The sequence below is a fragment of the Lutra lutra genome, chromosome 15, assembly GCF_902655055.1.
Source record: "Lutra lutra chromosome 15, mLutLut1.2, whole genome shotgun sequence".
In the NCBI taxonomy this organism is placed as follows: domain Eukaryota; kingdom Metazoa; phylum Chordata; class Mammalia; order Carnivora; family Mustelidae; genus Lutra; species Lutra lutra.
This window is the reverse complement of record NC_062292.1, coordinates 1,740,312-1,766,193: the sequence shown is the minus strand read 5'-3', so window position 1 is coordinate 1,766,193 and position 25,882 is coordinate 1,740,312. Positions and strand designations below refer to the sequence as shown.

General features: G+C 44.7%; 2 protein-coding genes across 5 annotated transcripts in view; both read left to right on the top strand.

The window, feature by feature from the left end:
* Positions 1-5,745: 5,745 nt before the first annotated feature.
* SLC19A2 (solute carrier family 19 member 2) lies at positions 5,746-24,369 on the top strand. 4 transcript variants are annotated; one of them, XM_047703762.1, is made up of 6 exons: positions 5,747-6,112; positions 12,518-13,105; positions 18,726-18,948; positions 19,370-19,562; positions 20,193-20,334; positions 20,724-21,919. In XM_047703762.1, exons 1-6 carry the CDS (start codon positions 5,915-5,917, stop codon positions 20,790-20,792), a joined length of 1,413 nt encoding a protein of 470 aa, XP_047559718.1. In that variant the 5' UTR covers positions 5,747-5,914; the 3' UTR covers positions 20,793-21,919. The 4 variants fall into 4 exon arrangements, 3 of the variants coding, with proteins under 3 accessions (XP_047559719.1, XP_047559718.1, XP_047559717.1); XM_047703761.1 differs by lacking the exon at positions 20,724-21,919 and adding an exon at positions 22,314-24,369 and having other exon boundaries at positions 5,748-6,112; XR_007122933.1 differs by lacking the exons at positions 20,193-20,334; positions 20,724-21,919 and adding an exon at positions 19,939-20,165 and having other exon boundaries at positions 5,746-6,112; positions 19,370-19,670.
* CCDC181 (coiled-coil domain containing 181) overlaps positions 21,898-25,882 on the top strand; it is a 56,314-nt gene continuing 52,329 nt past the window's right edge. Inside the window, exons 1-2 of the mRNA XM_047703751.1 lie at positions 21,898-21,917; positions 22,024-22,027. The gene's annotated coding sequence lies outside the window, so the exon portion shown is untranslated. The remainder of the gene's footprint in view (positions 21,918-22,023; positions 22,028-25,882) is intronic.

Below are 25,882 nucleotides of genomic sequence, written 5' to 3'. Positions count from 1 at the left end.
TGTCCTTGAGATTTGGCAATGGGTCATTTAAGGGATTAGAATCAGTGATCTGTAGAAGGCCATTAATTCACCAAGAGTCATTAAGTTCCTTCAACTTGCCAGGTACTGTGCCAGGAAAACAAGAGATTAAGACAAGACGTCAGCTCTCAGTCTCCTCAATAAGATAGACCAAGTAAATAAATATGATCATTTAATCCTTCACTTTATATTACTTCTATTTTATTTTATATTAGTATGTTTCCATTCTTAAAGGGTTTCCTTTAAGTCCTTTAAAGTACTAAAGTACCATTAAGTACTAAGTACTGATACTTTCCTAGAGTATACATGTCTCCGAGATTGTTTTTGGAATATTAGTGTTACTTAAATTTAAGTCACTTCTAAATCTAGAACTTGTTTTTATATATGCCATAAGACTTTTCCAAGTTTAATTTCCTTCACATGGATCAACAGTTTTGCCAGTTACATTTATTAAATTATCCATCCTTTTTTTCACTTAATTGAATAAAATAGTTGTCATTTATTTAATGTTCATAGATAGTGAGCCCTATTTCTGGATTTTCTATTTCACTTACATAGTTGGCTATTCCAATAACATCACCAAATTTTTAATTTTAATTTCAGCATCTTTACAGTATGTTCTGATATCTGGTGATGTAAGTATACTTTGCTAGTCCTTCTTTGCTAAATTTTATTGGCCATTCTTGTACATTTCGTATTCCATATAAACTTTCAGATAATTTTGGAACCTTAATTGGGTAGTGTTTGGATTCCAGTTGGAACCATATTAAAATTCACTTTGGGGAACAGAACATTTTTATGATGTTTCCTATCTAAGGGCATAGTGTGACCATTTTTTCAAACTTTGCTTTATGTTCTTCAATAAGATTTAACTATTTGGCAAAAGAGAGTCAGTAAAAAGTATATTTAAAAAATAATATTTTCGGGCACCTGGGTGGCTCAGTGGGTTAAGCCTCTGCCTTCGGCTCAGGTCATGATCTCAGGGTCCTGGGATCGAGTCCCGCATCGGGCTCTCTGCTCAGCGGAGAACCTGCTTCCTCCTCTATCTCTCTCTCTGCCTGCCTCTCTGCCTACTTGTGATCTCTCTCTGTGAAATAAATAAATAAAATCTTTTAAAAAAATATTTTCAATGAGGAGACAAAGGGTTTCTAAAATATAAAAGGCTTTTATCAGTTGATAAGATAGTGATAAACAACCAAAATAAAAATGAGCAAAGGACAAAGATAGGTAATATACAGAAAAGTAAATCCAAACAGCTTACAAACATATGGAAAGATGTTCAAACTCACCCCTAAAGACCTCCAAACTGAAGATAAAAGCAGGTAGTTCTTTATACTAGGGTTTCACACCCGTTGCACTGCTGGCCTTTTGAGCTGGATAACTCTTCCTTGTGGGGCTGCCTTGAGGACAGTAGGATGTTTAGCAGATCCCTGGCTCTGCCAACTGGAAACTAGTAGCACCTCTCCCCCAGCCATAACTAACAATTATGACAATCAGAAATATCTTCAGACTTTGCCAAACGTTTCCTGGAGCAGACACAATCATTACAGTTGAGAACCACTGATTTTTTCCATTTATCAGATTAGCAAAACAAAACAAAACCAAAAAAACCCAACAACTTGATTACACCTATTGTTAGCAAGATGCAGGGCCAAACCAATACTCTCATGTTGCTAGTTTCTGGAAAACAACTGAACAATGCCAATTAAAATAAAATGTGTATACTCTTTGACCCAGCTAACCCACTCCTGAAAATAAATTTCATAAAAATGAAGCAAACGATACATAGACATATATTGTCCAAGGATGTTAACTGCACCATTGTGGGCAGTGAACAAAAACCTAAAAACAGAGTCAATAGCCATAAATAAATTACAGTGCATCCACAGAATGGGACATTAGAAAGAATTAGAGTTTCATCTTATCACAATAGAGCGTTTTCTACAAATTATTCCTGAGGAAAGCAAGATTCAAAAGTACGTAATATAATTCTTTTTGTAAAACCCACATCCCCACATGATTTTTTATATTAATAGAGAAAACTAAAACTGCCCTTCAATAGTTTATTTACATCTACAGAATAGGCAAAAATATTTGCATGTCATCTCTCTGACAAGGGTCTAATATCCAGATTATAGAATGACTTCTTATGACTCAAAAAAAAAAAAAAAAAAAAAGAGAGAAACAACAATCCAATCAAAAGTGGGTAAAAGACTTGAAAGGATATTTCTCCACAAAAGATATATATATATATACACACACACACTTAGCTAACAAATATATGAAAGTGTGCTCAACACCCTTAGTCATTAAGGAAATGCAAATGAAGATTACAGTGGGATACCATGTCACATCCCTTATGATAGATATTTTCAAAAAAAAGGAAAACAAATGTTGGCAAGGATGTGGAGAAACTGTCACCCTCGTAAATTGCCAGTGGGAATGTTCATGGCCACAGTCTTGGTGGAAAACAGTTCAGCAGTTCCTCAAATAGTTAAACAGAGTTATAAAGTGATCGCAATTCTACTCCTAGGTACCCAAAATAATTGAAAACCAGTATTCAAACAAACACTTGCACACTCACATTCATAGCTGTACTACTCACAATAGCCAAAAAGTAGAAACAACCCCAAATGTCCATCGATTGAATAAACAAAATGTGTTATACACAGAAGATGGAATATGTTTCAGTTGTAAAAAGAAATGAAGTACTGATAAATCCTACAATGTTGGTAACATCAAATTATGCTAAATTAAAGAAACTAGAAACCAAGGGTTACGTACTGCATGATTCCCTTTGTGTGAAACACCCAAGATAGGTTAAGTCCATAGAAACAGAGAGCATGTGAGTGTTTGCCAGGGGCAGGGTAAAGGAAGAAGAGAGAGCAACAGGCTATACGTTTCCTTCTGGAGAGGTGAAATGTCTTCCAACTGGGTGGTGGTGCAGGTTACACAACAATACGAATGTACTAATGCCAGAGTTGTCCACGCAATGGTAACAGTTAATCTTATACTATGTGACTATTACCCCAATTAAAAAATACATTCTATTTGCCTCTGTATTACTTTCCTATTGCTGCATAACAAATTACCACACATTAAGCAGCTTAAAACATTACAATTTAAAAATTTTTTAATTTATTATTATTTTTTAAATTACAACAACAATTTAGCTCATGGTTCAATACATCAGAAGCCCGGGTGGGCTTGGGTGTGTTCCCTGCTTGAGAGTTTCATGGGCAGAAATTAAAGTGTGGGACAGGCTGGAGGCTTTGAAGAAGAATCTATTTCCAAGCCCTTTTAGGTTGTTAGGAGTATTCAGTTACTGTGTTTGAAGGACTGAAATCACCAGCTTGCAGGCTGTCCACGAAGAGTCAGACTCAACGGCTATGGGGAGCCCATGTCCTTGGTACTATAGCCCCCTCCAGCAGCAGCACAGCAAATCTTCCTCAGTCTTCAAATATCTCTGACTTTCTCTTCTGCTACCATCTGGAGAAAATTCTCTGCTTTTAAAGGGCTCTCGTGATTAGATTGGGTCCACCTGGATAATCTCATGTGGTCTTATAATGTCATCCGATTCACAAGTTCCACCCCACACTCAAAGGGGGGAGGGTTACAGAAGGGTAGGGGTCACTGGAGGTCATTCTTAGAATTCTGCCTAGCATAACCTCTTACAGAAAAATAATAAAAACATTTTCTGCCCAATTTGGGAAGAATTATTATTCGTTAATGCCCAACATTGCAAAGAGGATTTGAAGTGTGAGTGATTAATACCAGGGAAATTTTTCAGACCCAGTGATTTACAGATTAACACAGTCCAGGTCTTTAAGCCTCAGGAAAGGACCAGAGAGCTGTTCCGAACAGGCAGACTTCTCCTCCTTAGGCCTCTCCTGTTTCTTTCTCTTTCCTTCTTCCCTTCTGCTAAAGCACTGAATGTCAAAGCAGTTGCCAGAGGACATCGAGTCTTCTCTCTGAAGTCATGATGACGGTACACACTGTGGCTACAGTTTAGGAACTAGATAATTATATTACATAGATGAGACGTTCTCACTTTTTGGTCTCAAGATTCCTGTTACTTAGGATCCTAAAGAGTTTTTGTTTTTGTGGCTTATTCCTATTGATCATTACCATATCAGAAATTAAATCTGGAAATGTTATTAAACAGGAAAACATACAAGCCCCCAGTTTCTTAGCCTTTAGAGTGATGACTCATCGCATCAGGTAGCCTCTAGAGTGGAAAAGGAAGGCAGGCCTATTATTCAGTAAAGGAAATAAAGTCTTATACTGTTAGGAAAGTAGTTTGACCTCCTGGAACCCAAAAAGGTCCCAAGGAGCCCTCGGGTTTCTGGATCACACGCTGAGGCCCACGGGCAGGTGTAAGCGCCAACGACTGCATTTCTTCCGATCCATCAGCTCACATGCTGGTGCCCTCACTTGGGCAGCCTCAGAAACAAACCTCTCCCTCACTAGCAGGTGGACGCACCCCGCAGAGTCATTCCTGCAGCGGGGGCTGCGCCCGCCAGAAATGTCACTTGCCACCCCAGGAGGAAAACTGAGCCAGTCGTGTGGTCACAAAGCAAAGCAGAGTTCAAACACGGGCTCTGGGAGCTTCGACAGAACCTGCGACTTCGGGGCGCCCGGGGGGCTCCGTGGGTTGAGCCTCCACCTTCGGCTCAGGTCGTGATCCCGGGGGCCTGGGATAGAGCCCCGCGTCGGGCTCTCTGCTCAGCGGGGAGCCTGCTCCCCCCCCCCCCCCCGCCCACTTGTGATCGCTCTGTCAAATAAATAAATAAAATCTTTTTTTAAAAGAAAGAGCGAGCCGACGACTTTGCCAACACCACAGGGGAAACCCGCCTTCCGCGGCGCAGCCCGGCCTGCAGCGCAGTGACCGCCGGGGTCGGTGACCGGCCGGAGGGGCGCTCGTCGGGCGCGGGAGGCTCTGGGAGCCGGGAGTCCGCGCTGGCCACGCTCTCAGGAAAGACGCCGCTGCGTCCCGATGGCCGCGGTGACTCGGCGCTCCCACCTCGCCGCCCACCGCAGGCTCCGGCTCCGGCCGCTCCCCCGTAACCCGCCGCGGGAGGCTCACCGCGAGCTCAAGCCCCAGGCCCGGCTGCGCGCGCCCCTCCCGCCGCGGGCTCGGGGAAGCCCCCGGAGCTCACGCCCGGCCCCGCGGATGAACGCGACCGAAAACGCGACGGCTGCCGGCCGAAGGCTCCGGCGTTCCCGCGCCCCCGGCTCCAGCTCGGCGGGGCCCGGCCGCCCGGCCTCGCGTGCGGGCTGCGGACAGTGCCCGGAGGGACGCTGACGGAGGGGGAGAGCGCGCGTGTGGAACGGCGCCTTCTCTTCGGGCGGGGGAGGGCGGCGGCAGGCCCTCAGGGAGGAACGGCGAGTCGCCCGCCAGCGTGCGCCCGGGTCCTCCACCTGACCGATGCGCACGGCCCCGGCCTCCACCTGACCGATGCGCACGGCCCCGGCCAGCCCGGCTGCCCAGCCCGCGTCCTCCACAGCTTCACGCCGAGCCCCGCAGATCGGCGCATGTCAGCCGACCCGCGCTCGGCCCGCTCCTCGCATTTCGGAGTCCGCGACCAATGGGAGAGAAGCCAGACTCAGGCGTCCGCTGCGATTGGCTGCGCGCCCGGGGGCGGCGGCGAGGGGGGCGGGCCTCGCGTTCGCGCTCTGGCCGTAGCCTGTGAGGCGGCGGCGGCGGGGGCACTGGAGGGCTGCCCGCGAAGGCGGCGTCTGGCGGAGCGCAACCTGGCTCCGCCGCGAAGGGCGCCGCTCGCGACTGCAGCGTTCCGCGCCGCGGCAGCGCCGGAGCCAGAGCCTCCCTGCGGCGGGCGGAGGACGAGCGGGCGCGCACGGGCGCCGGGCCGGGTCCGCGGCCTCCGCACGGCGAATGGATGTGCCCGGCCCGGGGTCCCGGCGGGCGGCGGCGGCCACCGCGCTCCTGCGCTCGGCCCGCGTGCCACGCGGGGGCTGGTTCCTGCCCACCGCGCTGCTGTGCGCCTACGGCTTCTTCGCCAGCCTCCGGCCGTCCGAGCCCTTCCTGACGCCCTACCTGCTGGGGCCCGACAAGAACCTGACGGAGCGGGAGGTAGGCGCGGGCGGGAGGCGGGGACGCGGCCCGCGGGAGGAGCAGCGCCGGGCGCCTTCTGCAGAGCGGCGCTGCCCTCCCGCAGCCGCGGCGGCTCGGTGCGCTTTCCCGCCGGCGGCCGGGCCTGGCGGCGTGTGCGGCGCGCGGGGCCGGGGCGCGGGGCCGGGGCGCGCGGGGCCGGGGCGCGCGGGGCCGGGGCGCGCGGGGCCCGGCGCGTGGGCTTGAGGTGGCGTGTGGAGGCCGCGGCTCGGGCGCTCGGGCGGGCCTGCAGTTCCCGCGGGCGGCGGGAGGGGGCGCCGCGCGTCGTCCTTGGGGCTCGGGCGAGTTAGTATCTGGTTCTTGCCGGAGAGTAGGCAGCCGGGGGCTGCGGAACCCTTGCTTACAAAAACTTTAAGATTTTACTCATTTCATTTGACGGAGAGAGACAGCGAGAGAGGGAGCACAAGCAGGGCAGAGGCACAGGGAGAAGCCGGTCACCGCCGAGCAGGGAGCCCGATGCGGGGCTCGATCCCGGGACCCTGGGACCATGAGCGGAGCCGAGGGCAGACGCCCCGCAGCTGAGCCCCCCAGGAGCCCCGAACCCGTGGTTTTTGCAAGAATCGTGTCCCCGCGCGGCTGCGTCTTCTCCCCATACCGTGCTTCACCCCTTAACTTGCTTGGATTACTGAGTGGGTGCGGCCTGGTTCACGGACTTGCTGACCCCCGTGCCTACCTACCGCGTGAGCGCACCCCCCCCGCCCCAATAAACTCAGTCTCCTTCCTGTCTTAGTCATCGCCCCGCGGGACAGCCGCGCACTGTCCCTGCGAGCGGGTCGGAGGACGATGCAGTGACTCCCAGTCCCGCTTGTTGTTGCTTTGCCCACGTCCGCTTTCAAGGGCACTCAGGGAGTGGAAGGTCACCGTGCGCCCCTAGACTGGCGACTCCGCTTGGCCTTCTTGCGTTGTCCGACTCCAGCAGGTGGCATTGCTTTTCACCCAGTTCAAGGTCTTCCATTTCTCAGGCCGAAGGACCCCCGACGGAGACCGCCGCAGCCCTCATTCCTGTCCGAGTTTTAACACGGGTTGCGAGCGATTTTACGGGAAAGTTACCGCGGAGAATACGAGAGTGACTCCGAGACAAGCACTTGCTCCTGCGGTGCAGTCGCCAAGCCGCAGTGATCCTTGAGCTGCTGATGGGAACGGCCCTGTGACCGGCACGGGGCGGGCACCTGGCGGGAGAAAGGGGCTCCTGGGGGGAAACGTGCTCCGGCTGTTGCGGCGTCGATCTGTTTTGTCACCTGCGCAGGGCCGGGGAGTTGTCCCGTGTCATCTTGTGCCCTGTGCAGTCAGAGAGCTTTCTAGCTTCGTTCGCCCTCGGTGGCACTGGAGTAGAACAGGGGCGCTAGACCCGGTAAATACCGGCTGATTATGTAACAAGCACATAGCCCGACTTCTGTTAGCAAGAGGAGGAGGAGGGCCGAGTTTGAAAAGAAATCGAGTGGTCTACAGAGGAGGTCGTTTGTCTAGGAGGACCTTGGACCTTGGCTGATCCTGGGGTTCGGCCACAGTATGGCTCTGTCCACCTTCTTGGGAACTCTGGGTTTCTAAAATATCTAAAAACAGAAATAAATAGAACAGCTTGTTCTCCTTCCTGGCCTAATGCTTGCTTTCACCAGCGGACAGTTAATAAAATGATTTTCAGGCAAAGTGAATGTCAGGTCGTGGTCAGTGCTGCTTGTGTTAAGTGTGTATTTCCTTGTAAGACTTTAGAAGGGCCTAGGTAGATCGTCTTAAATGGAGCTATTGTTAACCGAGTCTAAAGGCAGAAGAAGGAAAAGGAGGACGGAATTTCCTCTATCTTTGCACCCTCAAAGGATTTTTTTCTTAGATTTCAGGAAAAAATGATTACCTGTTCCAGGTACCATTTTTAAGGTTTTTTTTTTTTTTTTTTTTTTTTTTTTTTTTAAGATTTTATTTACTTGTTTGAAAGAGGGAGGGCATAAGTGGGGGTTGGTGGGCTGAGGGAGAAGCAGGCTCCCCACTGAGCAGGGAGCCCAGTGTGGGGCTGGATCCCAGGACCCCTGGGATTATGACCTGAGCAGAGGCAGACCAGACTGAGCCACCCAGCACTACCCCCACATACATACTTTCTAAGATTTAAACACATTAAAAATGGAATGTGTTCTGACAGATGAAGCCAAACAATTAATAAAATAGAGCTTTATATCTCCAACAGTTTTTTATTCTTTCTTCTTTTTTAGCATGTGATTTGACAGACATTCACTACCTTTCTTTGATTTAAAAAAAAATACAAAGAACTTTCTACCTATTCTGTCTGATATTCAGAGTCCTACAGAATTTGGCTCTTAACCTCCTTAACAGCCTTATTTCCCGCTACATCTTTCTTCTCCTTGCCTTCTTCCTCTACATGCCCACCTGCCATTTACATCAATCTTCTTTTTTTTTTTTAAGACTTTATTTATTTATTTGACAGACAGAGATCACAAGTAGGCAGAGAGGCAGGCAGAGAGAGAGGGGGAAGCAGGCTCCCTGCCGAGCAGAGAGCCCATTGCGGGGCTCCATCCCAGGACCCGGGGATCACGACCTGAGCTGAAGGCAGAGGCTTTAACCCACTGAGCCACCCAGGCGTCCCCACATCAATCTTCTTGTCATAAATCCAGCTTATCCACAGTCTCTCACCTACCAGTCTGTACTCAAAGTTGTGATCTCTTGCTTGGAATAAGCTTCTCATACCTATCTGTTGGTATCTTTCTGTTAACCCCTAACTTTGTCCTCCTTCAGGGGCCACCTCAAAGAAGAAACCCCGTATTTCCTATCTTCCTTATCAATAACGTATGAATATATATTGCTCATTAGGTTCAGAACTCCTGAAGAACTAAGACTTTATTTTTTGTAATCCACACAGCTTAAAGTGTTGTGCAAATAAGAGCTTATTAACTAGTTGTTTAATTGAAACTGGATTCTAAAATAAAGTCTAAATCCTAATTAGAGCTTGAAATGAACATGTTTTCTCTTGACTTTTGTATCTCAGAAGAAAGCACAAACAAGCTCTGATCCAAAGAATGGTAAAAGGCACCTTTTCGATAAAATCGGTTCCCTTGGCTCACATGGCAGATTTTACCTGAGATAAGTGGGTATTGTCCAGAGTATGGACAATAGTCTGTAATTTGCACATTTTGTCTTGTGGGAGGTTTCCCTTTAGGATTAAAAGTATCTGCTGGAGAAACCTATTCGGGTGTAACAGTTTGTCCGTGGTGGCATTTGAAAAAGAATGGAATTTTTGGAGATCCAGTGGCTAAGCTCCGGAGATTGTGTGGTCTGTATCTCTTCAGGAATGCCCTATAAGGCGCTTTCTTACGGGTGGAAAAGCTGCTGCAGGCACTAGCAGTAGCCCCGGAACAGAGCAGATGATTAACAAGAGTTTTCTGGTTGAAGAAATGAGGTATTTTCTTGTGGTAGAATCAGAGTATCAAGGTTCCGATCCTCCCTCTGTCAGTGCTAGCTGTGAGAACTTGGGAAAACTTGCTTAACCCTTTTGTAAGGCCAAGTTTCCTCCGTTCGTAAAACAGAGGTAATGAAAGCGTTTACCTCTCAGGGTTGTTGTTTGGATTAAATGCAGTGAGGTAGGTAAGGCGACTTGCATAGTGGGTGGTAAGTCAGTAGACCTTTGCTATTACAATGATAACATCGTGAGAGGGACATTCACCTTGGGGTGACCTCTCTCTCATAAAAGAGAAGTCAGGTTTTTTTATTTCGAATGAGTCAAAGAGAACTCATCTCTTCCCCATCACCCCCACCCACCTTTAATTTTATTCCTTTAATTTTATTCCAGGCATTGCTGGTCTGGCCAGGTTCCTGTTCCTCATCTTTGTTACCTTAATTGTGGTTTTCTGTTAGGAGTAGAATGAATCTCATAAATATAAGCACGTGAAGTTGATAATTAAAGGATGAGTTTTTTATAATGAAAACCTAGCTGTTAATCATTTGGGGACAGCCGTTATCGAAAGGTATAGGACATGTGTACGTACAGACAATATTGTGGGAGTGAAGAGGTCAAAGTCCTGAAGGGAGCATTGGGAACAAGAGAACGTCGGGTACTGAAGGAAGTGACGGAGATTCTTTCTAAAGCAAAGGCGTGGTGGCTAATGGTTTGGAGTGTAGTGTTGGGAAAAACAGGTGGGGAAAATGCGAAGGTGAAGAAACGAGGGGAGTCAGAGGAGGCAGTTTCACAGTTAAGAAAACTAGAGGGAGGGCGCCCGGGTGGCTCAGTGGGTTGAGCCTCTGCCTTCGGCTCGGGTCGTGATCCCAGGATCTCTGGGATCAGGCTCTCTGCTCAGCGGAGAGCCTGCTTTCTCCTCTCTCTCTCTATGCCTGCCTCTCTGCATACTTGTGATCTCTCTCTCTGTTTCAAATAAATAAATTAAAAAAAAATCTTAAAAAAAAAAAAAGAAAACTAGAGGGGGAAAAAAAAAGAAAAGAAAACTAGAGGAGACTATCTGTAAAACCAGAGGCAAAAAGAAAAAGTGGGGAGTTGTTAATGAACACCGCTGTGAAGTCACTGCTTCTATCTCAAAGGTACCCTGTCCCCCTTGGTTTTCTGTTGAGGTGTCCTAGGTCGTGGTGGTGCCTGACCTCAGTTGCTAAAATTTACACACTTTTAAATAACAATCATTTCTACGGTTCTTGATTATTCTTTTCATACCCATATTCTGGAGCAAGAAATTTCCTGATCCAGTGGAGATTGCTAAATGATTTATACAAATACAAATTGGGCTAAAATTCACGAAGGTGAGACTGTTAGACAAATTATTTTTTATATCTGGCCAGTCAAAAACAGAAACCAAGTCTGGACTATATTTCAGATTATGTTCTACTTTTGTAGTTATGCTCTGCACTGCCAAAAGATTTTACAATAACAGTTTACCGGATTATTCCTCTAAACCCTGACCCTGACTAGCCCGTTTTACATTTGGGTGAACTGAAGCCTACATGATAGTTAAAAAGAAAGTTGCCCTTGGCCTTGGATTGTCAGAGTCTAGAGTTAGATTGCTCCTTGGCAAAGTAGTTAGCCTGTAAGCCAGGCTGCCTTTCAGCAAGCACTTAAAGATCTGGGCCAGTGATCTAGACTTTTAAAAAACCAACTTATATACATCCGCAGGACCTTGCTAGACATGGGTAGGAGTAAAAGAAGAGGGGGTCTCCTACAGTGGTGGATCCTGGAAGAATGGGGATGGCAGGTCAGCTGAATTACTTCATTCATACTGTCCCAGAGGGTCTGTTTCAGCTTCAGTTCTCAATCTTGATCTCTAAGTAGAGGAAGTGAGTGATTTGCATGTATCTATCCTGTCCTTTAATCCTTGCAACAAGCAGCCCTGTGATGTAGGGTTTATGCCTCTTAAACTGGTAGTGGAGAGGAAGGCTAAAGGGAACTAAACAAAAAACTTGTGGATAATCACACAGCGAATGATGGGGGTGAAATCCCAGGGGAGTCTGTCTGGTGGAAGATTTTAGAGATTATTTTAGAGATTTTTTATTTTAGAAAAAATTAGATTTTTCAGAGATTTTAGAGATTATTTCTACTTTATTCCAATTTTAAAAATCCATTAAAGAGAAAACAAAACTTCTGTCCTATAGACAAGCTAGAAAGAAGGACATCCCAAGTTGCCTATAATCCTATCATCCACAGATAATTGTTTGGTCAAGACTAGGACAGAACTATCCTCTTTACCTGTTCCCTCAAAGCAATGAAACTTAAAATCCGAGAAACCTTAATCAAACAGTAGCATCAAGGCTCCCTATTCTAGGGCTAGAAGGAAGAATAAATGACCATTCACAAACACTTACCTGTTTCCAAAACAGTTACTGAGCCAAGTACGGTCCACACAGCATGCTGGTTGCTAGGGGGTGCAGGTCAGCATTGGCCAGCAAGTCAGCCCTCAGGAGTCCGCCCTCTAAGGCCGTGGTCCTCAGCTCTGGCTCAGACAAAAATCTCCTGGGACGTTGTTGGCGAGGCATGCACATTTTTTAAAGCTCCATGGGAGATGTGCAACCGTGGGTAGGAAGCAGTGCTGGGTGGGAACTGAGGGGATGGGCACACACGAAGCGGTATCAGGGGAGCTCCAAGGACTGCGCCGTGAACACTGTCCGATCCAGCAAAGTTGGCTCAGACCAGGATGGCTTCAAACCAGGCCTTGATGAAGGGGGAAGACTTTAAGAGAAAGATGATAGGGTGAAAACGAGGAATTATATACCAAACAGTTATCAGAATTGTTGTTGAGGTTTCTTTGGTTGATAAAGATGATTTATTAGAGGTATGGGTAGGTTGTTTTGTAAGAATACATTGTGACAAATATTCCAGGTCCATTGATACCACTAATGGGTTTTTAAATTTCCTTTTTCTCTCAGGTCTTCAATGAAATTTATCCAGTATGGACTTACTCTTACCTGGTGCTACTGTTTCCAGTGTTCCTCGCCACAGACTACCTCCGTTACAAGCCTGTTGTTCTGCTGCAGGGACTCAGCCTTATTGTTACATGGTTCATGCTGCTCTACGCCCAGGGACTGCTGGCCATTCAGTTCTTGGAATTCTTCTATGGCATCGCCACAGCCACTGAAATTGCCTATTACTCTTATATCTACAGTGTGGTAGACCTGAACATGTACCAGAAAGTCACAAGTTACTGTCGGAGTGCCACCTTGGTGGGCTTTACTGTGGGCTCTGTCCTGGGGCAAATCCTTGTCTCCGTGGCAGGCTGGTCCCTGTTCAGTCTGAATGTCATCTCTCTTACCTGTGTTTCTGTGGCTTTTGCTGTGGCCTGGTTTCTGCCTATGCCACAGAAGAGCCTTTTCTTTCACCACGTTCCTTCCACTTGCCAGAGGATGAATGGCATCAAGGCACAAAATGGCGGCATTGTAACCAACACCTCAGCTTCTAACCACCTTCCTGGGTGGGAGGACATTGAGTCAAAAATACCCCTAAATATGGAGGAGCCGGTAAGTTTAGCCTTAAATGTCTTGTGGTTGGTGGAGCAGTGGTGACAGAACAGACAGGAAACCTCCTCTTGCTAGACTTCATATTCATCTGGATTCAGGTTTTTATCCTGAATTGGTCCAGTGGTTCATTCATCCACTGATTAAAGATAAGGTTGATTTATATTAGGGATGATGAATGTGTTTTATCCTGGAGTGAGTGACTCCAAAGTCAGACTGCACAGCCTGACATTGCTGTGTCAGAGGTGTCTTAGGAGGCCACAGCAGGAGCTGTGTCTTCTTTACCTCTATCCCCAGTACTTGGTCTATAAAGAGAGCACTCAGAAAATTTTGCTAAATGATTAGATGAAATGATTCCAACAAATGATGAATATCTACTTCCAGTTCTGAATTGAAACCCAAAGTATTTAAGGTTGGGAGCTTAACTTTCTCTTCAGTGCTGGGAGTGATATCTGTATTTTCAAGTGACACTTTCCCAGAGGGGGGTAGTAATGAACAGCGCAGAGGAAGACAATCACAAGAGGAAAATTTAAGATGATGATGGAATACATTTAAAAGCGTGACTGTGAAATTGTCTCTTAGGTACGGCATCAGAATAATCCATCCATACGTTCTGGCTAGCCAGGAATACTAATTGCTTCCCCCATTCATTCACCCTTCTTTATAAAAGCTTCTTATCTTTCCAACAGGTTATACTCTGTGAGGGGCAAGGTTCATTCCAGTGATACTGAATTAGTCTTAGCTTTCATGGGACGTGTTTGGAAATAACCTGTTAACCTTCTTACTGTGTGGGTCCATAAGCCTTGTAGTCTGAATGAGAGTAGAGTACCCACATGGGTGGTTTTCGGCTCCCCCCAAGAGTTAACTCAAATTGTTTCCATGTGGCATCTAATTACTCTCTGATGCCTACCCCTGTTCTTCACTTATCGTTACTAGTTGCAACTTAGGTTATCCTCCCAAAGAGCTTGAGCCTAGGTGACTCTGGTCATGAAACTCACTTTTACTCCTCGGGCACCTGCAGGTAGCATCAGTCATACCTGGATAAAGTAAGAATGCAGTGCTGATTCCTTCATAGTTTGTTAAGTGGTGTTAGCAAGCCAACAAAGAGTTGATGGAGGGGGAAAGAGTTAAAATCACCTGATCTTACGGAGTAGAAAAAAAGAATAAGGACCCCTTTTAAATTCTGTTTCAAATGTGTTAAAATGGCTGTAGCTAAAATTAATATGTATTGACATTGGCCGGGGCGCCTGGGTGGCTCAGTGGGTTAAGCCGCTGCCTTCGGCTCGGGTCATGATCTCGGAGTCCTGGGATCGAGCCCCGCATCGGGCTCTCTGCTTGGCGGGGAGCCTGCTTCCTCCTCTCTCTCTGCCTGCCTCTCTGCCTGCTTGTGATCTCTCTGTCAAATAAATAAATAAAATCTTTAAAAAAAATAATAATTAAAAAAAAATAATTTAAAAAAATATTGACATTGGCCATACTTCCGAAGATGTGTATAGACCAGGAAGTTTTAAACCATTTTGAGCATGAGTAAGAAACACATCTTACATAGAAACAAGTTCTGCCCATAGGTGTGTATGTTTTTTCTATATAACTGAAGCAAAGGTTTTACTGCGCAATACTTTATTGATACATCCCATTCAATTCATTTATTTGATAATAACTTCAGTTTTATTTTTAGTTTTTTAATTTATTTTTTTTATTTTTTTTTTAAGATTTTATTTATTTATTTGACAGAGAGAAATCACAAGTAGGCAGAGAGAGAGGAGGAAGCAGGCTCCCTGCTGAGCAGAAAGCCCGATGTGGGGCTTGAACCCAGGACCTGGGATCATGACCTGAGCTGAAGGCAGCGGCTTAACCCACTGAGCCACCCAGGCGCCCCTAGTTTTTTAATTTAAATGTAATGAATATAGTGTCTTATTTGTTTCATTCATTTCATTTTTTTTTACAATGCAGATCACTGCCCACTACATTGATTTTATTGCATTTTAATGAGTCATAACCCACATTTAAAGAACTCTGTCCTAGACCAACTTGACATTTGTTGTTTATACACATGCAAAATGTCAGTACTTGATATGCTGAAGAATTGTGAAACTTAGAGTTGAAAGTGATTCTGACCACAGGCCATTGCACGGTCAGAGTATTTGAAAGTTACAAGGGACTTTAGATGTCATCAACCCTCTCATTTTAGAGATAGGGATTGGGAACAGAGAAGAGTGACGTGTGCAGAATCGCACTGATAGACCCTATAACATCATTAAAGAGAATGTATGAGATCCACTTTGATCTGTACGTTATGCTGTAAGGTCTTTCACGATGGGGTCAGAACCGTCCTGTCGGGTACAGTGTGGTAAAAGTTAGATGCAGGTCAGTTCTTCGTATCCTCGGCTGTGCTGCTGGCACAGAACAGGCTGTTGGGGCTGCTTGGCAGCTGTACAGGGCGAAAATAGTGCTGTTTCTCTTGACAGGCTTGAAGAAGTCAGAATATGGATGCTGGGGACCGCAGTGCCATTTTAAGTTGATAGAGCCCACAACTGAACTGTGTAAATCATAATTGTGGTAAATATGGTAAAGAAGAGTAGGTAGGTGGGTGGGTGGTTTGATCTTGACTTGATGGAAAGGGAAAATGAAGTGGAAGTCAAAGTGACAGCCCCGTCCACCAGTTACCCTCCAGTGTCTGTGAGTTCTTTTCAGAACGAGCCTCTTGCGGTGGACACTCCAGCACAGCCAGGGATTCTTTCTTAAATAGGAAACAGGATTCCTTCTGTGCTCGGCCTAGCGTCGGACCTGATTTACTTTAAATTGCTCATCTGTTAGAAATGATGTAAATTAAGCCCCTTCTTTAGCACAGGGCCTGACACATGATTACTGGGAGGATACCTGTTAACACACCCATACTTTTATTTGTAGACTGAGGAGTAAGCATTCTTTTGTGTATGTGTGTGTTGAGCTCTATGAAACATTAATGTTTCCACTTTGTACTTTATATAATTTCTAGCAGCACACCATAGTGGATTTTGAAGATGGTCAAACCGAGGTTCTAGTACTTAACCAGCAGAGTGATCTTGGGCAAGTTACTTAACTCTTTGAGACTTTGTTTCTTTACTCCTTTTTCTTTCTGCCTCACAGAGTTATTTCGTGTATTAAATTCAGAGGCAAAGTAAGGCTCTCAAATGAGTATTCGTAGTAGGTAATCAATATATGGTCCATTTCTTTTTTTTTTCTTTTAAAGATTTTACTTATTTATTTGACAGGTTACAAGTAGGCAGAGAGGCAGAGGAAAAGGAGGCTCCCTGTTGAGCAGAGAGCCCGAGCGGGGCTTGATCCCAGGGCCCTGAGATCATAACCTGAGCGAAAGGGAGAGGCTTAACCCACTGAGCCACCCAGGCACCCTGTGGTTCCATTTCTATTGTCTTTATCATTATACCTGAGTAATCAAGAATAGCCTGGTGCCTTCACTGTAGATAGTTATTGTGGGGCTGCAGATAACCTTTCAGTTCGAATTGGTTCCCCTGGTTTTTTGAACCTTACGAAAGGTGTCTCCAGAACCCGGTACTAATTCCACCACTGATTCTTTAACTGAGGCTACTCTTAACTGTAGACTGTGAAACCAGATGATCCCTGAACTTTCCTTAGCTCTGGAATGCTGAGTTTGATGAGCTGATTGATCTGAAAGTACATTTTTCTTCAGATTCCCAGGCATCACACGAATGCCTTTTCCTTTCCTGTCCAGTCCCCTCTGTAGTTAGGAACACATAGTGTCATAGAAGTGGTTTAATTGCAGTCACCAGCCCTTGACTTAAATCTTCACTGTTGAGGCAATAAACCCTACTTATCCTACCCCCACCCCCATATATTTTCCTGTTGTGTGTAGAAGAAAATCCAAAACTCATATTGTGGCCTGGGAATCCCCCTGTAATCTGGCCTTACCTCACGTGAAACTGGCTGAAACACATCAAGCTTATTCCCACTTTAGAACTTCAGTCCCCAAGGTTTCAGTCAGTACTGCCCTTCATTCTGATTTTCATGGCTGGTTCCTTTGTGTCACTCAGGTGTCCGCTCAGGCATGAGCTTTTCGGAAAGCCTTTCAACACTCTCACCAGCCTTCCTTTTCTCTACCACAGTCCCTTGCCACCCTTTCTTCATAGTATCATTCCTACTCTAAGCTCTCTCGTGTGTGTGTTTATCGCCTGTCTCCCTTAACCAAAATGTCAGCTCAACGAGGGCAGGGACTTCTCTGCTGTATTCCCAGAATCTAGGGCTAAGCCAGAAAGTAGGGCATTAACAACCTGCTAAGAGTTGACCTGTCTTTGGCTACTGTTTCAGAGAAGATGACACTTCTCTCAAGTTCAAGGGCACTAAGCTGTAACAGGGAAGGGTGCACCCTTCTGGTTTAGGAATGAGAGCTCAGTAAGCTACCAGGCTAAGGCAGGAATGATTCTTGGAGCAGAATAAGTGCACAACAGGCCGGAGCAGGAGAGAGAGTCCTCGAAGCTTTTTAGGTTTGGCTGGAACTTCACTGTTGCCCAATTGTAAACCTGCCTCAACGGCACCTATGCTTCCTTGATCCATATTTTGTTTTGTTTTGTTTTCCTAAAAACAAATGTACATTATTTGTTCCCATCAGTTAAGGCTCACTCTGTATGTTTTTACTGTGTTTTGGATAATGGAATATCAGCAGCTAAGGAGATAATGATAGGCTCCTTTTCATCATGAAAGTGTCTGTTGTTCATAGCAAGAGTTAGTATTGGGATTGTGTCCTTCAAAAACATTTAATAAAAGAAGCAAACTTAGGTTTGGAAATTTCCATCCTAGCTGTTGTTTTGGCTACAGACTGGTCTCCCTCTGTGCACAACAGGGCTGAGAAATGAGTGGTATTGTAACTTGGCCTTGCAAACCCCCAGCTATACCTATTCAGAGGTTCTGTTTACATCTAGAGGTTCTCCTTTGCCGAAAGACCTGGTATTTGAGGTAGACTTTGGGAGACAGATAAGATTTGAATAGAAAAATAATGAAGAACATTCTAGACAAAGGAAATTTTAAAAAATTACAGAAGTTGCTGTTAGAGGCGGTTGTAGGGTTATTAATTGACCTAATCTCCATGTTCCTGTGCCTCAGGGAATGGAACACCTGAGGAGAGGGAAATGGAGGGAAAATGGCAGGTCAGTGGGGCAGTCAGAACACATACAACATTTACTGATGAAGTTGGCTCTCTTCAATGGGTACAATTCATGGCAGCCCAAAACAAGGACAGTAGTAACATCAAAGGTCACTGATACCACCATAAAAAAAATAATGAAAAAGTTAGAAATACTGTGAGAATTACCAAAATGTGACACAAAGACAAAGTGACAAATACCGTGGGAAACCTGGCTCTGATAGACTTGCTCAAGGTTGCCATAAACCTTCCAGAAGTTAAAAACATATTTGCAAAGTACGGAAAAGGGAAGCACAATAAAATGAGGTTCACCTCTATATTGTTTGTATGCACAAAAATAACCAACCAGTTGGTTTTCACCAGGAAAAAGAAAAATGTCTGTCAAATAGAAAAGGAAGTCCATAACAGTTGTTTCCTGTGGTTGCCTTCCTAGTGTTTGAGCTTTCTTCCCCTTTTCCTGTGTAGGATCCCCAGCCAGACCGTCTCCTCGTGCTGAAGGTCCTGTGGAATGACTTCCTGATGTGTTACTCCTCTCGGCCGCTGCTCTGCTGGTCTGTGTGGTGGGCCCTCTCCACCTGCAGCTATTTCCAAGTGGTGAACTACACACAGGGCCTGTGGGAGCAAGTGATGCCCTCTCGCAGTGCTGCTATCTACAACGGGGGCGTGGAGGCCGCATCCACCCTCCTGGGTAAGGAGGGCGGATGGGTAGTTCCCTCTCAGGTGATGAGGTCAACCATAATCAGATTTCCTCTCCCCTCCTAAATTCAAAGTGACCCCAAGGAATGATCTCTTTTCTTTTTTCTTTCTTTTTTAAAAAAAATTTATTTATTTGACACAGAGAGTACACGAACAGCAGGAGCAGGAGGGATAGGGAGAAGCAGTCTCCCCTCTGAACAGGAAGTCCGATGTGGTACTCGATCCCAGAACCCTGGGATCATGACCTGAGCCAAAGGCAGAGGCTTTAACCCATGGAGCCACCCAGGTGCCCCTTGAGCTCCCCTATAAGTTGCAAGGTTTTGAAATTTAATAATCTAACCTGAATTTTTAATTCATTAAAAGAGCATTTGTTTAGCAAAATAAATAGGTGAGTTTTCTGTTTGGTTTTGTAGGTGCCGTTGCCGTGTTTGCAGTGGGTTACATCAAAATATCCTGGTCAACGTGGGGGGAGATGATGCTGTCTCTGTTTTCCCTGCTGATTGCTGCCTCCGTGTACGTCATGGATACGGTGCACAACATCTGGGTTTGCTACACGTCCTATGTCATCTTCAGAATCATCTACATGTTACTCATCACCATAGCAACGTATGTATTTGGAGTCAAAGAAGCATTTGGAAAACTTGTGACAGTATAAACTCTTTTGGTTTCTTTTCAAACAAATGAAAATTTCTAGTTAAAAGCAGCAAACAGGGGGCGCCTGGGTGGCTCAGTGGGTTAAGCCTCTGCCTTTGGCTCAGGTCATGATCTCAGGGTCCTGGGATCGAGCCCCACATCGGGCTCTCTGCTCAGCGGGGAGCCTGCTTTCCTCCTCTCTCTCTCTCTCTCTCTCTGTCTGCCTCTCTGCCTACTTGTGATCTCTCTCTCTCTCTGTCTGCCTCTCTGCCTACTTGTGATCTCTCTCTCTCTCTGTCAAATAAATAAAAAATCTTAAAAAAAAAAAAAAAAAGGCAGCAAACAGGAGGAAGCATTGTATTGCATGTTTTTCTCCTGAGGAAGCACTTAGGTGAGGCTCGTTGATTTCCTTGTTCATATATTCCTGCTCTGTTCTGATGTTTGCATGAGGTTTACACCACTTAGCAGCAACGGGCTTTTCACCTGGTTGGGAAGGGAAAGGACAGTAGAAAGAAGGGCTCCTCTTTATAATTGAAGTAAACATTCTAACTACCTCGGAAGTGATTCTTACCTATTCATTCTTTTGTGGGTTGTTTTTTTAAGTTTTCAGATTGCTGCTAACCTCAGCATGGAGCGCTATGCCCTTGTGTTTGGTGTGAACACCTTCATTGCTCTGGCCCTACAGACACTGCTCACTCTCATTGTGGTGGATTCCAGCGGCCTTGGCTTAGACATTACCACTCAGGTAAGATTTCTGTTTCGACACTCAAGGTGTTGTCACTGGATCAGGGTGACAATGTGGAGCTGGATGAAAGCAAATTCAAACGGTAGAGACAGATAGGAGAAGTGGACGTGTTCCCTCCTGCCTTCAGTCAACCCCCATCCTTAGTTCTTTTCTCTCTCGAGGATATTGGGACCATCATATTTTTGATGAGGACCTAGAACATTTCTGAGTGTAACTTACAGCCTGGTAGAGCCAAGAAGTAATGCTGGTTCCTTCCAGGCCAAGCTTTTCCGCTTCCTCATCCAATATGTCCCTCCGTTTTTAATTCTGTGCATGGAACACTGCCTCTGGTGTTTGAGATGCCCTGCTTCATCTCACAGTTCTTTGTTTCCTTCCTCCTTTATACGAAGTACCACTCACCCAAATACCAAGGTAATGACTTGCTATTGATGAATAGCATGAAGATTCTTCACAAGTGACTCATCGAGGAGACAGCTGCACACACGCCCAGAGACTGTGGGTCCTTACATTCATTCAGGAAGCGCATTGTCGCATATGCCTTCGTGTGTTGTGAGTTGTAGGTGGGCCTTGCTCTGTACTCTGGCAAAAGGGGCAGTTGAATTAAAAAGTGCCTCCCCCTCCCCCATCCCAGCCATCCCAGCCTGGATGACTCCCTCCATACTGAGGTACTAGTGTTCTTACTATACAAAGGCCCACCGTGTTAGCAGTCTTTAACTGTTTTTCCCCAAGAGCTCGAACAGAAAGAAATGATCATCATAGTAGCTGATGTGCACTGAGGGTTTCGTGGGCCACGTGGTCCTTTAGAGTTATGCAGGGTTGTTGTCAGGCTTGGGCATCGAGAGAACGAGTCCGTGAGAGGTTATGTAACATAAAGTGTTGTTTAAGGTCTCGTGGTCGATAATAGTGTGGCAAAGCTGGGATTTAAACCAGCTTCTAACTCTAAAGCCTGATCATCCCTCCCTGGATCATGCTGCCTCAGAAAAGTGGGTGCGGGGAACAGAGGAGTGGGAGCTCACCACTTTCTCTGTGTTCCCCAATTACCACCAGCAGTGAAAACCTTGAGAAGACCTCTCAAGGGTTTGGTGCTTAGATTTGGAATGGAGGGTAGGAGAGAAACTAAGTGCTTGTCATCCTGCGATAGAAATAGTGGGTGGAATCTCGAATTGTGTAGGTTGTGCTGAACTCTTAACTGCCATAATTAATCAACAGGTTTCCTATAGGAAAATGTATCCAAATTTTAAAGAACCTGGCTCGAAGACTTAGAGCGGCACCCGTATTGCGCTCACGAGCCAGCAGATGGTTGTTTCATAAGTTCTTTCAAGATGATGATGATGATGATGATGATGATGAAGCTGTTGATAAACTATACAGTCACATTAAAATATTAGCCTGGAGAAGATCCATATGAAAAGTGGAAAGTGATCCCGTAACAGAATCTGGCCGACTTTCTGCTGCCCTCCTCTGGGGAAGAACGGAAGTTCTTCGTCTTCAGAATTTGGCCTGCTAGTCGCTCTCTACCTACCAGCTTGAGGGTAGAGACCGTGATTCCTTTGTAACAACTACAGCAACACAAATAGAAAACAGTTGTGTTAACAGCCTTAGCAGTGTGTGCTCATAAACACACGCATGATCTCATCCCTTCCCAGCAACCCTGTAAAATAGGGAATATTGTGAATTCCATGTTGTAAGTGAAGTCAGGGCTCAGAGATGAAGTATTTCAGTCATGGTCACATGGCTAGGAAGGCATGGAGTCAGGAGCTGCACTGAGGCTGACAGAGCTTCAGTCCCACCATGCTCTGCTGCCTCGTTTTTTTTTTTGTCAGAGCCTGGCAGGTTGTGTGAGCACACAGGGTTTTGTGAAGGCTTATGGAGAAACTGAATATACTTTCAATTATAGGCTGTGTTCACATATATAAAATAAAACTTCTCATCTTCTAATTGATAATTCTCTCCATGACTTCTTTACCTATCTCCTTTAGTTCCTGATCTACGCTGGCTATTTTGCACTCATCGCTGTGGTTTTCCTGGCTAATGGTATAGTTAATATTCTGAAGAAATACAGAAAGCAAGAAGATGCAGAATTGAGTTCTCAAGTAACCACATCATAATACACTGTCTCAAGTAACCACATCATAATACACTGCTGATAAGCTGCTTCTTATAGCAAAAAATCTGCACAGCAACTGTGCCTGGATGTATTTAATGTTTTAATATGTAGATGTATATTTATGAATGTGCTTTTTAAGGCTTCAAAGCAGCCAACTGACTAGACCTTGTGTTCCTAGAGTAACGATACTGTTTAGAGGAGCCAGAGGTGAAGTTTATCTCATGGATTATTTATGAAAGCTAATATAAGGATTACTTTCTTCTGATTCAGAAGTGAACTTGATTTTGAAAACCAAGTAATAAGAGCATTCGAGCAACCACATGGCGTTTGTACTTTGGATAGCGAGTGAGTTTGGTGTTGGGTAGGTCAAGTTACTTCTGTCTATCTGATGGGCCAGAGGCGTGGCCTGGTGGGACGGGGCTTCCCCGGGGCCACGGGATATTACAGGTCAGAATAGAAATAGGTTCCAACAGCACCTGCCTCTGTTCAGCTTAATTCTTATTTCTGTTACTCATGTGCATTTGTGTTTCTACAGATGAAAGTTGTTCTTAACCACTGGCAATATTTGCTCTGGTTTGGTGTTCTGTCGTATTAGGAATGTGTGTCATTTCTAATTTTATTTTAAAAAATTCATTGTATGAATGTTCTGTTTCCATCTTGACAATTTTGTGTTTGTGTAGGTTGTCTTTAGAAATACACTTCTGCGTTACTCGTATGCTTCCCGGAGAAGCTCATTTAGGTAGAAAATAAGGCAAGTTTTGAGGCCTGCTAATCATTGAAATGAAGAGACCTAATCAGAAAACTAATGGTATGTTTGCCTGTATTTTGGTCTTTGGTATGAAGGACTTTTAATTCAGTGATGAAAAGTTAGTATGGGCTAAAGATACAAGTAGCCCATTTTGTATTCACATTCCCTTTTATTTCTAAAATGAAATGAAAAGTCCTTTTTAAAATATCTTCATCCCTATTTATAGCTTTTATATTATTTGTCCTTCTTACCCAAGATAGAGATGTCATCAGGAGTTAGATATGTTGGATTATTGTAAGGCCTTTTCACACACTGAGCCTCTTTTTAATTATTTCAATGGGACAGGAACTAGGATAGACTTGATTCCTGCATTTTGTACATTAAATCTGCCTTTGTTTCTAAGGATGGATCATCTTGGAATATCTGAAAATAAAAAATTGCTAGTGATTTCATTTCCAAGGTACTCGAAAAATGTTATTATGTACGCATTGAATTCTGTAACTAGTAAACCGAGGGGCTGCTAGTGTATGTGAGACATGAAAGCCTTTTTATAGCCGACGTTGTTGCCTTATCTTGAAAAATAACCTTGGTTAACTTATTTAGAATAACACAGGTAAGCAGTGTGAATAATAGTATCAAGATTCCAAAGTTGATATAGTCGTTTAGTATAAGTGGAAACTCTAGAAGTAGATGAAAGAAGATAAATATAGGCCATTTTCCATTCACTTTCCTTTCTGATCAAGGGCAAGAGCAGAACACTAAGTAAGGGAAGGGGAAGTGATGTCCTAAAAGGACAGCCTATCATTTTATATTGTATCTTTTGTTTTGCTATGGAGGGAATTGTTTATTCAGAAACAACGTAGAAAAGTGGTGTTCCAGGGATTTTATTTAATGTTTTTTAATAAAACCGACTGTGGTACAATCAAATTATTCATGTTACCAAAGCAATGTTTCCCTGGACTTTAATTCAAGGTTTGTGGTACCCAACCGGAGCCTTTACTATTTTAAGATGATAATAAGTTCATATCCTGGTATGTGGCCATATTTACAGAACGCTGAGCCTAGTTTGCAAGTTGTACTGTATGCAATTTTGCAAAGAAGTGAAAATAATTTGTTATACTTTTTATTCAACTCTGTATAGATTATAAAATTATTTTTATTGAATAAATATTTTACATTACGTTTTTCCTTTTAATCACAATTATTTTAAATTTGTTTATTGCTTCAGTAGGAGCTTTGGGTTACATATTTAATTAAACCTTTTAATAATTTCTCCTAGGGTCAATTTCATCCTAAGTCTTCCCTCACCTGACCTTTCTGTTTAGTCTTCTCATCCTGTGAATTCTTCCCATTGTTTTGTGATCCTTGCCTTTGACTCTTCCCCATTATTTTCTTTTGTTTTCCCTGTTATTTTTAGCACCACACCACACTGTTTATTTTTCTTAGTCTTCATCTTGGTACCTCTCATCTCTCTTTAAAGCATTCTTCTTTTTAGAAACCAAAAAGACCCACCTTCCCTTCAATTTAACTAAATTTTACAAATAAAGGAGACTTAGTCAAATCAAGGGCTCAAGGTGCCATCTTGTTTTGAAACTTAATAGCCACTTTGTTCCAGCCCAAAATATTGTGAAAGGAAGCATCTTCTTGCCTTCAGCTGAGAATCGCTTGTTCATTATGTCCCAGAAACAAATCTCTTGTTTCTCACATATACAGAGGAGTACCTTCCCTTTAATATCGCATTCTAAAACCTGTTTCATTATCACGGAAGACTCATTTTTTAAACCAAAAACATTTTTAAAATCTTCTGTCCCTGAAATTATATCCCCTGTATCTTAATGCCTTTCAGATTGTAAGCCTTCTGAGCAGGGGCCATGTCTTATTTTTATCTTTTGTTGTAAAACACATGCTAGTGCCATATGAATATTAAATTACATAAAGGATATGTAACAGATTCATTACCTGCCAGTACAAATAGCTAAATGTCATTACTTTTTTTAAAAGATTTTTTTATTTATTTGCCAGAGAGAGAGAACGAACACAAGCAAGGGGGGCTGGAGGCAGAGGGAGAGGGAGAAGCAGGCTCCCCACCTAGCAGAGATCTGATGTGGGGCTCAAACCCAGAGTCCCGGGATACTGCTGAAGGCAGATGCCCAACTGACTGAGCCATGGAGGTGCCCTGTCATTACTTTTTTTTTTAAAGATTTTATTTATTTATTTGACAGAGATCACAAGTAGGCAGAGAGAGAGAGAGAGACGGCGAAGCAGGCTCCCCGCTGAGCAGAGAGCCCAATATGGGGCTCGATCCCAGGACCCTGGGATCATGACCCGAGCCGAAGGCAGAGGCTTTAACCCACTGAGCCACCCAGGCGCCCCGTCATTACTTTTTTAAAGTTTCATTTATTTATTTATTTTAGAGAGAAAGTGAGGGTGGACAGTGGGGCAGAAAGGGAGACAGAGAAGCAGGAGCGTGACTTGGGGCTTGATCCTAGGCCCCGGAGATCATGACCTGAGCCGAAACCAAGAGCCCTGTCACCTGACTGCGCCACTCAGGCACTGCTGCCGTTACTTTTTTAAAAGTACATGCACCTGAGAGGTTAAGATTAAAATGCCTATTGATGACATCCGTTCCACCGGAGGGTTTATTCAAGGCATTTTGTGCTCTAAATGATAGAGATTGGATACCCGTGTGTTCC